We start from the raw sequence: 15620 nt of genomic DNA, 5'->3' as shown, positions 1-15620 counted from the left end.
ATAAATAACTAACTCTCAGAATCATCTCCTGTCATTTTTTGTTTTTTACTTCTGTTTTGTTTCACAGCAAAGATGTCAAGAGTCCAGTGGTCCTAATCTAAACAGTGAACTTTAATCTGACTGTAACTGCTGTACAGTATAATGATACTAACTCTAGTTTCTCCAGCTTGAATTGTGGGTTCATCAGTAGATCACTGAGGTTTTTCACTCCAGAGTCTCCTAGTTTATTCCTGCCCAGGTCCAGTTCTCTCAGGTGTGATGGGTTTGATTTCAGAGCTGAAGTCACAGCAGAACAACCTTCATCTGTCATTTCACAGTTAAATAACCTACATTGACAGAAAGAGGGAGAGCACGAAATAAGAAGAAAATAAATTAAGTCACATCATTTATCATGAGCAAATAAAAAAGAGGAAAAAAGATCAACTTGTTTATTTCAGCAGATTAGGGATTTCAGTTATTTTTCCCGAACCAATAAAACCAAAGCATGTAAACTGATCATTAACTGACAAACAACAAGACTGTGGTCAGCGCCGATAGCACACCGACATACAGCGCTGAATAACATCAGAAATACACAACTAGACAAGGTTTGCCAAGACAGTCTTTAAGTTGTTTTGAGAAAACCGGACCAGAAAGTTTGAAAGGTTTTAAAAAAGTTTAAAAAGTTTTAAGTTTTGTTAATAGAATGAGTTTGAATGAGTTTCCATAGAGTCTACATAGAAGGGCAGTTTGATTGAGTCTCAAAGGATTCTGGGAGTTTTGACAGCTGGAGTTTGAAAAGACCATTTCAAGGACGTAAACAATAACAAGCGCGTTGGAGCACTACTGCACTTGTCTGGTCCTGAACCATTTCCGGTAGCGCCATTTCTCTGATCTGTCAATACAAGAGCATACTTTTTAAATCTATTGAAAACGCTACTAATCGATGCTGTGTGTGTGTACATGGGAGATTAAACTAAAAGCATATCACAGTCTGGATGCGAGTGGAAATGTAACAAACATTTATTCTTACAATGGATGACAGTCTGAAGCAGGACAGTGCAACTTACTTCACGTTTTGTCCCTAATATATCTGAAGAGATTATTCGTGATTAATTTACTTGCATTGCTTGATCAGTCTGTATATCTATGCAAATATTTATATTTATTAGTACATTACATTGGACACTACATATCTTTTCAGTGCAATGCTAAATGTATGCTATTAAACTAAGCGCTCCATGCTGTTATTACTTATGTCATTGATTTCAAATGTGTTTAGTTTGGTCAAGTTTGTTGTTGTGGAACAGTGTAAGAAGAGGGTATGAATGCTCAGAGTCGTCATGTGATCACAAATAAACAAGATCAATGCAATTCAGTGCTGGCTACGGTGTTTTGAATAAACCTGTATAACTGCAGATTAATAAATGCACACACAAACACACTACATGCAGTATTTATGTATCTATGTATGTTTTTATGCACGTGTTTACTGTACACACAGACAAACACACATATATACATATTATATATGATGCTAATTCAGCTTTGCATCACACAATTTTTTTTTATAAAAAAATAGTTTTTATATGTATTTTTGCTCAAATAAATGCAGGCTTGATGAAAATAAGAGACTTCTTTCAAAAACATAAAAAAAAAAAAACACTTTTTGACCAGTAGCCTACTGTATATGAACAAAAACATTCTCTCACTTTCAACTGTTTTTATTTCCAACACATGTACTGATATGTAAATATTTGTATGAACATAAAATGATTCAACAAATGAAACAACTACAACATCTGAACTGAAATGGAGTAATGAGTCTCTGGACAAAGAAGGAACAAATATCCAAAGCAGCAGTCAGTATCTGGCCATCAGGAGCTTTAAGTACTACACTGAAGTTCATCCTCAAGTCTGGGTTGATATGGTCATGTCTGGTGTGGCACTGCAGAATGATCAGCTGTCCTTGGGTGTCTTACATTACAGATGATGGCTCTCCTAAGGATAAAAGTAGAAAAACAATTAATAAAATGCACAATAATTAAAATACAACGCTATTATAGCTTAATCCATCAGTGTATGTTGGAATTAACATTACCAAAGCTTATGAGATGGAAACAATGTTTACTATTAACGTTACCTTTTGTAAACTACTGCAGCTAACTGTTACACAGAACGACGTTCAAGTTTACTTTCATGTTACTCACTGCATTTGTCAACTTACAAGATAACTAGACGAATAATATGAACTTAGTTATAGCCCACATGATACTTAGCAATAAAACAGAAATAAAAACTTGCCTTTTTTACTACACACGAATCAAAATGCGAGGTGCAAATGTAAACAATGACAAAATGCTACTTTAAATTATGCAGCATCATACTTGAAGAGTTAACGTAAAGAAATACAAATAATCAAATGAAATAAAAATGACATTTACTTGCCTGAATCGAAATGTGCACTGATTATCCTAGAGTTGTTAATCCAGCCTTCTCCTTCACTGCTGTAACTCGGGGACGTTTCTCGGAAATCTACCGTTAAACACGTCTCAGAATCGTAGTTCAGACCCAGAGTGAGCACCCAACCACCGAACGACAAGGGTCTGATTTTAAATTCCACATTTAAGCAGGAGGATTGTATAAAAATGATCACAATCCCACAGTGCATCAAGCGCCTCCCGCCAGAGTTTTGAATGCGCTCGATCACTAACCGGAAACATCCTGGGATCAAAGATGTCACTTCCTTAACCCGGAGAATAGCTCCTGAAATGGTCTATAGGGTCACCAAATTTGATCCTGGAGGGCCAGTGTCCTGCAGAGTTTAGCTCCTACTTGCCTCAACACAGCTGCCTGGAAGTTTCAAGTATGCCTATTAAGACCTTGATTAGCTGGTTCAGGTGTGTTTGATTAGGGTTGGAGCTAAACTCTGTAGGACACTGGCCCCCCAGGACCGAGTGTGATGACCCCTGGTGCTGTATCATTTGAACATTCCCTCAATGTAAGTCTATGAGATTTTCATTATTTATAGGAAAATTTTAATTCCGATCAGTTAGAAAAGATCCAGCAGCTGGAGTCAGATCAGTCTGAAGATCTAGACTGAGTTTGGAGTTTGTAGAGTTAAAACTCTAGGAGCAGCAGTCAGACATTTGAGTCTCAGAAGAAGAAGAAGAATACGTTTAAATAGCATTTCAGTAATTGGGCTTTCTCAAGCCAACTTAATAAATAAATATGTGAAATACATTTAACAAAACAAAGTGAAACAACTGTGTGCAAATAGTATCTGATAAGTTTTGTCTCATTTTTGTGAGGCGCTCCACAAATAAGTTGATGGAAAGCGAGGCGACAGAAAGCACATCCTGTTTGTCTTATTTGTTTAACAAAAGCACAATGCTTCATTTTTGTTGTGATTGAACACAAATAAAAGTAAACCCTTTATAGTTTCAAATGATGTCTTCCTCTTCTCTGTATGACCATAAATGAGGTATTTCAGGTGTGTCACGGTTCACACATCCGCTGTGTTCTCAGGTCCCGTGATGTGTGTGTGTGACTGTGGTGTACGTCATGCTCATCAGCGCAGCTGCCGATCGTTACACTCACCAGGTGCCACTCATTTACGGTCTCTACATAAACTCACTCATTCCTCTGTTTCCCCGTCAGATGATTCTTCTAGCTCTCTGTCACTGTGCTGTTCGTGTTCCTTGGAGTTCGTGTTCGTGGAGTTCGTGTCAGTCTGGATGTGTATGTGATCGTCTTCGTGGGATTATTGTGACCGTGTCTCGTTTGTGTGTTCACCGTCACCTGGATCTTCACCTTACATCACCAGCACCATCTTGCCCCTGCCTCACCCAACCGAGAGACTTTCACTCATTCTGTTTGTATCTTCATCATCATCTACTACAATAAACTGGTTTACACTGCTTTTGCTTCCCTTTGCTTATTCACCCGTTACAAGGTGTTTCTGCTGTTATGAGGAAATAATTGAAGTGATGGTGCTGGTGATGCACACATAGCAGATCAGTTCTAGCATTTCTAACTCCACATTGCAGCTGTTCATCATCTAATAAAATACAGTCAAACACATCAAATATTGACACAGCTTCATTTAAATAGTCCGTAGTACAATCTGTGCTGTTCAGTGTGAGCACCGTACCGCTGTGCTGTTATGACAAACACATCATGTTGCTAGCATGATGAGCATATTACTAGCATGTTGTTAACATGATTAGTGAGTTATTAGCATGTTTCTAGCATGTTGCCAAACGTGATTACCAAATTGCTAGAATGAGCAAGAATGAGTCTCCACAGAGTCTTCATAAAAGGGCAGTTTGATTGAGTCTCAAGGGATTGTGGGAGTTTTGTCAGTGTGCGTTTTGATCATTTGAACATTAGTCAATATAAGTCTATGGGATTTTTCCCAGTTTTTTCATTATTTATAGGAAAATCGTAATTTCAAAAAGATCCAGAAGCTGGAGTCAGATCAGTCTGAAGATCTGGACTGAGTTTGGAGTTTGGAGAGTTAAAGCTTGAGGAGCAGTCAGACATTATAGTGTCAGAAGAAGAAGAAGTTTAAATAGCATTTCAGTAATTGGGCTTTCTCAAGACAACTAAATAAATATATTTTACAAAAAAAGACAAAATTAAACAACTGTCTGACAAATAGTATGACAAACACATTATTGCTCATGTGAAGAATGACGTTTACATCCATTGGAAACATGAGTGAAGGACAAAGACTAGTTTACATCAGAAATAATAGTTTAGCACACAAATACATTGAGAAGATGAGAGTTTTTGGGTTTGTGTCAAATCAGAGAGGTAGACTACATGAGCCCAACAACAGTTTCTGTTTCACTTTCAATTCATTAATTTTGGCTCGACGCTTATAAACTACTTATATTTTTCATTCTTGTTCTGTTCTGAATGGCGTTAAATTGAAAGGATTTGTTGTGGAGTAAGGGGGACTAAAATAGACTATAGCTATGTTTCTAGTGTTTATAATGTTTGCAAACATTTCACTTTATCCATCGCAATATAAATATTTCTAAATGCATTTATAAAATGTGACTTGTATGTGACTTATCTGTTTTTATTCTCTCTGTCTTTCAAAAACTCAATTTTACATTTTAACTATGCAGCAGAAGTTAAAAAAATTACTTATATTAAATAAAATTATAAAGTACAAATATAATGTGAAATCAAGCTCATCATGAGATATTGAGTATGAAGTGTTTTGGTTTAAACTGTTGAAGTGATTTTCATCATTTTGATTCTTGTATGTGAATGTTACTGACCTCAATCTCTCCAGTTTACAGTGTGAATCCTTCAGTACGTCACATAAGTGATTCACTCCTGTGTTTGTGATTTGATTCCTGCTCAGGTTCAGTTCTCTCAGGTGTGATGGGTTTGATTTCAGAGCTGAAGTCAGGATGAGACACTGTTTCTCTGTAATTCTGCAATAAATCAGACTGAAGACAGAAAGAGAAAGAACAATGACTCAGATCTATGATGATCATCAGCAAATGCATATATTCCCTAACACACCAGCAAAATCATGGAAACTCCTAATATATGAATGAACAAACCAAGACAGGAGTATTTGAGGACACTAGTTATAATCCAAGTCTGGACCCATCCTCAGTCAACAAATAATCAATCAATACATTAAATCAATAGAGAAACAACTGTAAAATTAACTAAATTATTAAATTAAATGGTCTAGTTTCACATTTTTAATTAATGAAAATCATTTAATAAATCAAATCAAATATTTTTTAAAGAAATTTTAGAGTGTAGTTTACAATTTCTAACTATACAAATATACTAAATAATATACATTTTCATTAATAAAACATTTAGTGAAATATACCATTAGTCCAGTATAAATCTAACTGTCAAAATCATCTACTGTCATTTGTTTGACATGTCAGATTTCAGCAAGTTTAATGCTCTTTCTAATACACATACAAACCCATGAACTAATAGTATTGCTGAATCTTTCTGATGATGGAGAAAAAGCAGAAGATGCAGCACTATAAATGATGTGACTTGAGTCTGTTGTCTTCAAATAATCTAAACAGTGAACTTTAATCTGACTGTAACTGCTGTACAGTATAATGATACTAACTCTAGTTTCTTCAGCTTGAATTGTGGGTTCATCAGTAGATCACTGAGGTTTTTCACTCCAGAGTCTCCTAGTTTATTCCTGCTCAGGTTCAGTTCTCTCAGGTGTGATGGGTTTGATTTCAGAGCTGAAGTCAGGATGAGACACTGTTTCTCTGTAATACTGCAATCCCACAGACTGAAGACAGAACGAGAAAGAAGAAAGATCATAAAAAAACAATATTAATTTCACTTTTCCTTATTCCTCTCTGTTCTAGCTCATACTAAACTGAATAATGCCTCAAACTTTGTATTACTAGCACTTCCTCTGTTTATTTGCCTCTTTACGAGGAATTGTTTCTTGTATTCCTAAATTGTAAGTTGCTTTGAATTAAAGTGTCTGCTATACTTAATTTTATGATATTTCACAATGAAGTCAGGATGAGACACTGTTTCTCTGTAATACTGCATAAAGACAGACTGAAGACAGAAAGAGAAAGAACAATGACTCAGATCTATGATGATCATCAGCAAATGCTATACAGTCACTAATAAACCAGAAAAAATCATGAAATCTTAATGATATGAAACAAACCAATGTGTTTTGCAAACTTTTTTTGACAAATAAATGGTGATATCTGTGTGCAGGTAACATGGAGAAAGACTACACATTGTTCATTTAAATATACTACAAACTACACAAAAGTTATAAAGGTATGCAAAGGTTGAAAATCAGCAAAATTACCCATTAAGATGTGAGTTATTTATCCAAGTTCTGAAACTTCACTTTAACTTAATATAACATATATTCATATTAATATAACATTAACTATATTAGTTAACATGAACTAATGATGAACAACTAGCATTTAATAACCTTAATATAAGTTTCAACATTTACTAATACAAAAGTTTTCTGTTAATTAGTAAATACACTGTGAACTGATATGAACAATGATTAATTATATAAACTAACATGAACAGATTAATAAATGCTGTCAAAATATATTTAATAGCTAATGTTAACTAATGAAATTGTTACTGTCTACTATTGTCATAAATCACTTTAGTCTCACAGATCAATGTTCAAACATACTGTAGACTAAACAATTACAAGTCAACAACAAAGACAGTTTGCTTATAAAAATATTATACTTTGCACATGTGTTAATTTAATGAATAAACATATTTCCTTAAACTGAAGACATTCAAATAAGTTTTGAAAAGGCAGTTGATTTGCTTTAGTGCTGCACTGATCAGGACATTTGAGGCAGATACTGATCACTGATTCTTAAAATGCTCAATTTACAGTATATGCTGCACCAAAATTAGACATTTTATATTTTGTCGGACACAAACTCTAAATTAAAAGCAGTTATGAAAACAAAGTTGTCAAAAAAAAAAAAACTACAACTTAGTAAACACAGAGTGCTCCATTAAAAAATAATAAAAAATTAATAATAATGTATATGTAATATAAAAAATACACAATATCAATAATTTTATAAATCCAAACATTTTGTGAAAAAAAAAACATTATTTTGTGGGGAACAAATAAAAGTGCAGCACAAAAACTTGTAAAATGTTACTCATTGCTATTTGCATTGTGGTTATAAAAGGCATTTATGAAAAACAATATATTTCTACATAAATATAAATACTATAAAATTGAAAGTTCTTTTTTTAAATGAGGCAGCAACATATGATAGACAGAACAAAACAAATACAGTGCAGCACTAAACGTTTACAGTATTCGCATCTGATGTGCAAAATGATGCGCTTGAAGCAACACAGAGTCACAGCAGGCAACTCTTCACATTAAAAAGTAAGAGTTTATTAAGCCTTTTCTTTTAACAATTTCAGTTAATGTGCATCTTAAAAAATGTATATTTATAGTCTTTGCTAGCTGTGTTTTGTTCTAACAGACATCTGGAAACATGATTTAAAAACAACAACAAAAACAGCCATATATATGTAAAATCATAGACATTTATCTACAAATAAAGTATAATAATGGGAACACTGATTGATCTTGGAGAGAATTTTATCAAGCTGACTGTTGTAACTGAACGTGATCAGAGTTTGAATTGAACAGAGAATGACTGACAGACGCAGCAGAGAAAAGAGTTTACATTAACTTTAGTGTAAGGCCTTAAATATTCATCTGAGTCTCACATTAAGCTCGAATAGCTTCAGAAAACTTGGAACATTGTGTTTGTATGCCTTTTGTGTGGCTTAACAGTAAGACAGAACAGTTCAAACAATACAGGATTTAGATCAGCCCTGTCTGACCATTACACCCGATCCAGCAAGAAATAGTAGGATCTTCACATTAGTGACTCTTTGTGATGCTGAGAAAAACTGCTCTGACTCAAACTAATGAGGAAATATGATCAACTACAATAACAGTACTATTAAAAGTAATGTAAGATTGTAAATAAAGCAGCAATACTCACATCAGTGTGTTGAGTTGACAGTGTTTATCCTCTAGTAGAGCAGAGATCTGATTCAATCGTGTGTCTCCTAGTTCATGTTCTCTCAGATCCAGCTCTCTCAGGAGTAATGGGTTTTTACCCACAATTCCAGTCACATACTGACAGCCTTCATCTGCAGCAGGACCCAAAAACCTGCAGAAGAGAAGATGAAGCAAGCAATATTAATTTAGTTCTGATTTAAAGGTCCATTGCATTACAAATACATTCAATACAAAAAAATTTAAAAACTCTAAAACGAGATCTAGTAACTGCAAAACTTTTCTTTAAACATTTAAATAGACAAATACATAAATATTTGAAAATGAAGTCTGTTCAGTTTACAAATACAGAGTGTGCAATTACAGTTTTTCTCAATTGCTAAAACACTAAAACCCATTGGCTGAACAAAGTTCTCAGTTGACCTCATTTAACTAACTGCACAGTCTGTTGTCAATACATTAAACCATTTCACATGTTAAAACACAATTTTCAGATCACACTTAGACTTTTCAGCAAAACTCTAAACACATTCTCATTCTCAAAACACATTATGCACTCTAATACACATATCATCCATACTGGTAAACACGAGTGGCAACAAATAGAGAACTAATGTCATTGGTTAAACACAACCACTCAAAATTGATGTTAACTTTTTCAAATGATGTGACACAACCAATATAAGCCAGTTCAGGTTGTAACAGATTGTTGAAGATGGGAAGGAGAAAGTCTGAGAATGGATAGAAGAAACAATGTGAGAGGACGAGGACGAGTGCTTATGCGAGGTGGGTGACGACGAAGAGGAGGAGAAGGGCAAGAAAGAGGAGGAAGAGGGCAAGAAAGAGGAAGAGGAGATGGAAGAGGAAGAGGAGGAGGGCAAGAAAGATTGTATTTGTATAGGTGAGGAATCATGTCAGGGCTGGATACAGCACACAAGAGGCTTCTTCCCCCGTTGCCTCAGGAAGGACAATATTGCTTGTGATGTTGGCAAAGTGCTCTGGCCTGACTCAGCCCAAACACAAGAGGAAGCACATTGATCACATGTTTACTCCTTTGATTTTTGTCTCTATTGTATACTGTAGTACAGTGCATTGTAGGCTGTATACTGCCCAATGAACAAATTTTATGGGCCTGAACTTTGAGATTAAAAATTTACTTCTCCCTGAGAACTATATGTTTTGAACAATGTCTTTTCTGTTTTATTGTTTACTGACTGCTTGATAGTGTATATCATTTTGCTCACTTTGTTTATGATTTGAGAGCAGTGCTTGATTTTGAACACAGATAACACTGTTTTGAGGCAAAAAGTTCCATTTTGCAAGAGGAGTAAGAGGTTTTGTAAATGGAGCTTGAAGATGAGGTTTTGTGTTTAATGGTTTCAGAAAATGGAGCAAGGTTTCAGAAATTGTGTTTTAGCAATTGAGAAAAACTGTAAAAGCCTCAAGATCTATCAGAAGGAGTGAGAAATATCAGCTCAGAGAAAACTAGCTTGTGAATCTGAATGTTTTTGCACCAAGGGTCTGCGAGTAACACATTTTTAATTCTCTGTATGTATGTGCTGTACATGTGGCAGAATTGACAATAAAGCAGACTTTGACTTTGATCATCAGTTCAACAAAACCCACAGCATCTGATATGATCATTCTGATGAAACATTGTCCAGATTATTGTATAGCTAAAAACAAAAATAAATTACCCATTAATTTATGTACCATTATTTGATCCAGTCTTACCTCAGTGTCTTGAGTTGACAGTTTGGATCCTGTAGTAAATGATTGAGCTCCTTCACTCCTGATTGTCCAGGATCGTTTCCTGTGAGATCCAGCTCTATCAGGTGTGAAGGGTTTGATCTCAGAGCTGAAGCCAGAGCTTTATAACCTTCTTCAGTGATACTGCAGTTTGAAAGCCTAGAACCAGAATGAAAATGTCACATTCAGATGATTAATCAGTTATTCTAGAAATGACCTAAACTATGTGCAAATGTCTTATGCCACTAGTATTTTCACCAGATAAAAAATGGTTTAAAGTCAGTTATTTCTATCTTTTGCTGTAGTGTGTCAGTAGGAAATATCAGTTTACATTACAGTTAACATTCATGTTGCCATTAATTTTAATAATAAACCAGTGAGATTTTTGTTTGCACAAGGCAGAGGCGGACAGTAGTGAAGTAAAAGTACTCTTCTATAGAAGTACTCTTCACGTTTCTGTACTTTATTAGAGTGTTTTTCTTTAGAAAACTTTACTTCAAAATATTCCAAAGCATAATATTGTACTATTTGCTGCACTATTTTTCATATTAAATATAATTTAATGCTTAATTACATTAGAAATCTATTACTTTCCTACTTTTACTCAAGTAAAAGTAATTTAAATATTTACTTGAGTACAAGTTAGTCTATACCTTATTCCTTTTTTAAAATGAGACACTGCAGATGAATAGGGGGGAAAACAACTAATAGTTATCACCTCACTTCACCTCATCAAGTGTATGGAATACATTGATAATTGCAAACATCTTTTGACAAATAAATGGTGATATCTGTGTGCAGGTAACATGGAGAAGGACTACACATTGTTCATTAAATATACTACAAACTACACAAAAGTTATAAAGGTATGCAAAGGTTGAAAATCAGCAAAATTACCCATTAAGACGTGAGCTACTTATCCAAGTTATGAAACTTCACTTGATAACATTAACTACATTAGTTAACATGAACTAATGATGAACAACTAGCATTTAATAACGTTAATGTAAGTTTCAACATTTACTAATACAGTTTTAAAATCAAAAGTTTTCTGTTAATTAGTAAATACACTGTGACATAAACAATGGTTAATTATATAAACTAACATGAACAGATTAATAAATGCTGTCAAAATATATTTAATAGCTAATGTTAACTAATGAAATTGTTACTGTCTACTATTGTCATAAATCACTTTAGTCTCACAGATCAATGTTCAAACAAACTTTAGACTAAACAATTACAAGTCAACAACAAAGACAGTTTGCTTATAAGAATATTATACTTTGCACATGTGTTTATTTAATGAATAAACATATTTCCTTAAACTGAAGACATTAAAATAAGTTTTGAAAAGGCAGTTGATTTGCTTTAGTGCTGCACTGATCAGGACATTTGAGGCAGATACTGATCACTGATTCTTAAAATGCTCAATTTACAGTATATGCTGCACCAAAATTAGACATTTTATATTTTGTCGAACACAAACTCTAAATTAAAAGCAGTTATGAAAACAAAGTTGTCAAAACAAAACAAAAAACTACAACTTACTAAACACAGAGTGCTCCATTAAAAAAAAAAATAATAATAATAATAACGTATATATAATATAAAAAATACACAATATCAATAATTTTATAAATCCAAACAATTTGTGAAAAAAAACATTATTTTGTGGTGAACAAATAAAAGTGCAGCACAAAAACTGGTAAAATGTTACTAATTGCTATTTGCATTGTGGTTATAAAAAGGCATTTATGAAAAACGTCTCGGGTTACGTATGTAACCTAGTTCCCTGAGGGAACGAGACGCCGCGTCTAGAAACGCTATGGGGAACGCCATTGGCGGGCCGCACTCTGAATCATGTCTTACAACCAATGAAATGACGGGAGTGACGTCACAGGCGTGATGACGTCATCGACCAGGAAGTATAAAGCACGTGCGTTTGACGCCCGCGGCAGCTCTTTAGGAATGAAGCGAGCGCCGCAGGGTGCGGGAATTATGGTTCGAGACGCGGCGTCTCGTTCCCTCAGGGAACTAGGTTACATACGTAACCCGAGACGTTCCCTTCCGGGAACTCGAGCCGCGTCTAGAAACGCTATGGGGAACGAGACTACCAACGCCCCCATAATTTCCAAAGCCTGCGCTGTGTCTTTGAGCAGGATGGAAGAAAAAGAGCCCTTGTCTAGCCTTCCGCGGACAAAAGAGGCCCTATAGTCCTCGGCCCTCGGGCACACGAGGAAAGGTAGTCATCCTCTGTCTGGTCGCCAGCCAGAGCGAGAGGTACTCGGCGGCCCTCAGGCACACGCAGAGTCTTAGTCCGTTGTCTGGGAACAGCCAGCACAAGAGGGACTGAAATGACCACTGTCTGTACGGACAAGTGGGAGAGATCCTCGGTCCTCGGACCCACGAGGATAGTAAGATCGACCTCAGGAGTATTCCTCGGCCCTCGGGCTCACGAGGAAAGGGTAGTCCTTTGTCTGGGGTTCTGCCAGAACAAGAGGGACCCAAGGCTCGGCCTGGTGCTCTGCCAGGACGCGAGAAGATAAGCCTTTGTCTAGCCTATGCGGACAACAGGACACTGCAGTCCCCGGCCCTCGGGCACACGGGGAGGACAGTATGGGCCTCTGCCTGGTAGCCAGCCAGTGCAGGAGGCACTCCTCGGCCTTGTTTGAAGGCAGACGAGGAGTCTTAGTCCTTGGTCTGGGAAAATGCCAGAAACCAGAGGGACCGAATTACACCCGGTCTGGTAGATGCCAGAACGCGAGGAAGATAAACCATTGTCTAGTATTCTACGGACAAGATGGTGAAAGGATCCTCGGCCCTCAGGCTCACGAGGATAGGGTTCTCGACCTTTGCTTGCAAAGGGAGAAGTGGACCTCAGCCAGGTGGTCCGCCTCTGTCTGGTCGCCAGCCAGAACGAGAGGTACTCCTCGGCCCTCGGGCTCACGAGGAGAGGGTAGTCCTTTGTCTGGGGTTCTGCCAGAGCAAGAGGGACTCAAGGCTCGGCCTGGTACTCCGCCAGGACGCGAGAAGATAAGCCTTTGTCTAGCCTTATGCGGACAACAGGACACTGCAATCCCCGGCCCTCGGGCACACGGGGAGGACAGTATGGGCCTCTGCCTGGTAGCCAACCAGTGCAGGAGGCACTCCTCGGCCTTATCTGAAGGCAGACGAGGAGTCTTAGTCCGTGGTCTGGAGAAAGCCAGAAACCAGAGGGACCGAATTACACCCGGTCTGGGAAATTTGCCAGCACGCGAGGGAAATGAACCATTGTCTAGCATTCCGCGGACAAGAGGGTTGTATGATCCTCGGCTCTCGAGCACACGAGGATATGAGCAGACCTTCTACTCGGCTTACATCTTAATTTGAAAGACCGTAAGCGCTAGAGAGATACTCCTCGGCCCTCGGGCACTCGAGGAGTCTTAGTCCTTTGTCTGGGGATATGCCAGAGCAAGCGGGACTGAGTAAGTTCTGCCTGGTGGACCTACCAGGGCTTGAGAGAAAGAACCTTTGCCTAGATTTCTACTGACAGAAGGTGACATGGTCCCCGGCCCTCAGGCTCTCGGGGAATAGTAGTCCCTTGTCTGGAAGTGACCAGCACAGGGGGGGACTAAGGATCCTGAAACCACTCCTCGGCCCTCAGGCACACGAGGAGGGTGTGGCGAGTAACGACTTCTCTTCTTTTAACTAAAAGAATGCGCCTTGAGAAGTCTCCTCCTGGCTAGGGAGATGGCTGATATTAATGGCTTACTGGCTAGAGTCCAGTACGGAGGAGCCTGGAGTGGCTCTGAGGTCGATTTGATAAAACCTGACAAATGTCAGGGGCGAAGACCAACCCGCAGCATTGCAGATGTCCTGGATGGGGACACCTGCCGTCAGAGCTTTCGAGGCAGAGAGGCCTCGAGTAGAGTGAGCCTTGACTCCGATCGGTGATGGGAGACCAGAAGACTCGTAGGCAGTAGATATGGCATCAATGATCCATCTACTGTTAGTGGTTTTAGCAGCTGGGTGGCCCTTCTTTGGAGGGCCATAACAGACGAACAGCTGTTCTGTTTTACGCCACAGGGCAGCTCTGTGGACGTAAGCATCTAATGCTCTGACTGGGCACATGCAATTAAACTTCCTGTGATCTGGCTCCAGGAACGGAGGAGGATAGAACGCTTGCAGCGTTATAGGCTGAGGTGCTAGGGACGGGACCTTCGGTACGTACCCAACTCTTGGGTAAAGAAAGGCTTTGGCCATACCAGGGGCAAAGTCTAAGTGAGAAGGGGCCACTGAGAGGGCCTGAAGGTCCCCTACTCTCTTCAGAGAGGTAAGGGCTATCAGGAGCGCTGTCTTAATGGTAAGCACGTGGTCTGATATCTCCTCTATGGGCTCGAAAGGAGGCTTGCATAGAGCTTCTAGCACGACAGCCAGGTCCCACGTGGGAACCCTTGGCTGCACTCGAGGCCTCAACCTGAGTGCAGCGCGGAGGAAACGAATGACCAGGGGGTTTTTGCCCACTGAGAGGCCACCGAGAGGGGCGTGGAAGGCCGATATAGCCGCCACGTATACCTTCAGGGTGGAGTGAGCTAGCCCTGCGGAAAGGCGAGTTTGTAGGAACTCCAGAACTGTACCAACTGGGCAGTTGACTGGGTCGAAGCGGTGTTCGTAACACCATTTAACAAACAGGTTCCACTTAAGGCCGTAAAGTTTCCTCGTAGAGGGAGCTCTGGATTGGAGAAGGGTCTCAACAACCTCGGTTGAGAGACCAGCTTCTATGAGTTGTGCCCCCTCAGGGGCCACACCCATAACTTCCACCTCTCTGGGTGGGGGTGGCAAATTGCGCCCCCAGCCTGAGACAGGAGGTCCTTCCTGACGGGAATCTCCCATGGAGAGCCGTCGAGGAGGGAGACTAGGTTCGGAAACCATACTTGGGCCGGCCAATACGGGGCTATTAGCAGCAGCCGTACTTGGAACCGGCGCACTCTTTCCAGAACTCCTGGGAGCAGAGCGAACGGGGGAAAGGCGTACAGACGAAGCCTCGGCCACGTCTGTACCATAGCGTCCAGTCCGAGAGGAGCTGGAGGAACTAGAGAGTACCAGAGGGGACATTGCGATGTCTCTCGAGTCGCGAAGAGGTCCACCTGAGCCTGGCCAAATTTTCTCCAGATCTGCTTCACCACTGCTGGGTGAAGCATCCATTCCCCGGGCCTCGGCCCCTGCCTCGACAGGACGTCTGCTCCCACATTCAGATGTCCAGGAATGTGGACTGCTCTCAGGGAGAGAAGCTTTCCTTGAGACCACAGGAGGATCCGGTACGCCAGCTTGAACA

At 39.0% G+C, this 15620-nt stretch overlaps 1 protein-coding gene across 1 annotated transcript in view; it reads right to left on the bottom strand.

Moving 5' to 3' along the window:
* Window positions 1-15620, bottom strand: part of LOC141337881 (NACHT, LRR and PYD domains-containing protein 3-like) — a 134954-nt gene that overhangs the window by 44051 nt on the left and 75283 nt on the right. Inside the window, exon 8 of the mRNA XM_073843458.1 lies at window positions 5274-5447. Within this exon, the coding sequence (XP_073699559.1) occupies window positions 5274-5447 (174 nt within the window). The remainder of the gene's footprint in view (window positions 1-5273; window positions 5448-15620) is intronic.

The sequence above is a fragment of the Garra rufa genome, chromosome 7, assembly GCF_049309525.1.
Source record: "Garra rufa chromosome 7, GarRuf1.0, whole genome shotgun sequence".
In the NCBI taxonomy this organism is placed as follows: domain Eukaryota; kingdom Metazoa; phylum Chordata; class Actinopteri; order Cypriniformes; family Cyprinidae; genus Garra; species Garra rufa.
Note: the sequence above shows the minus strand (reverse complement) of the source record. Positions and strands in the feature narration are given on the sequence as shown.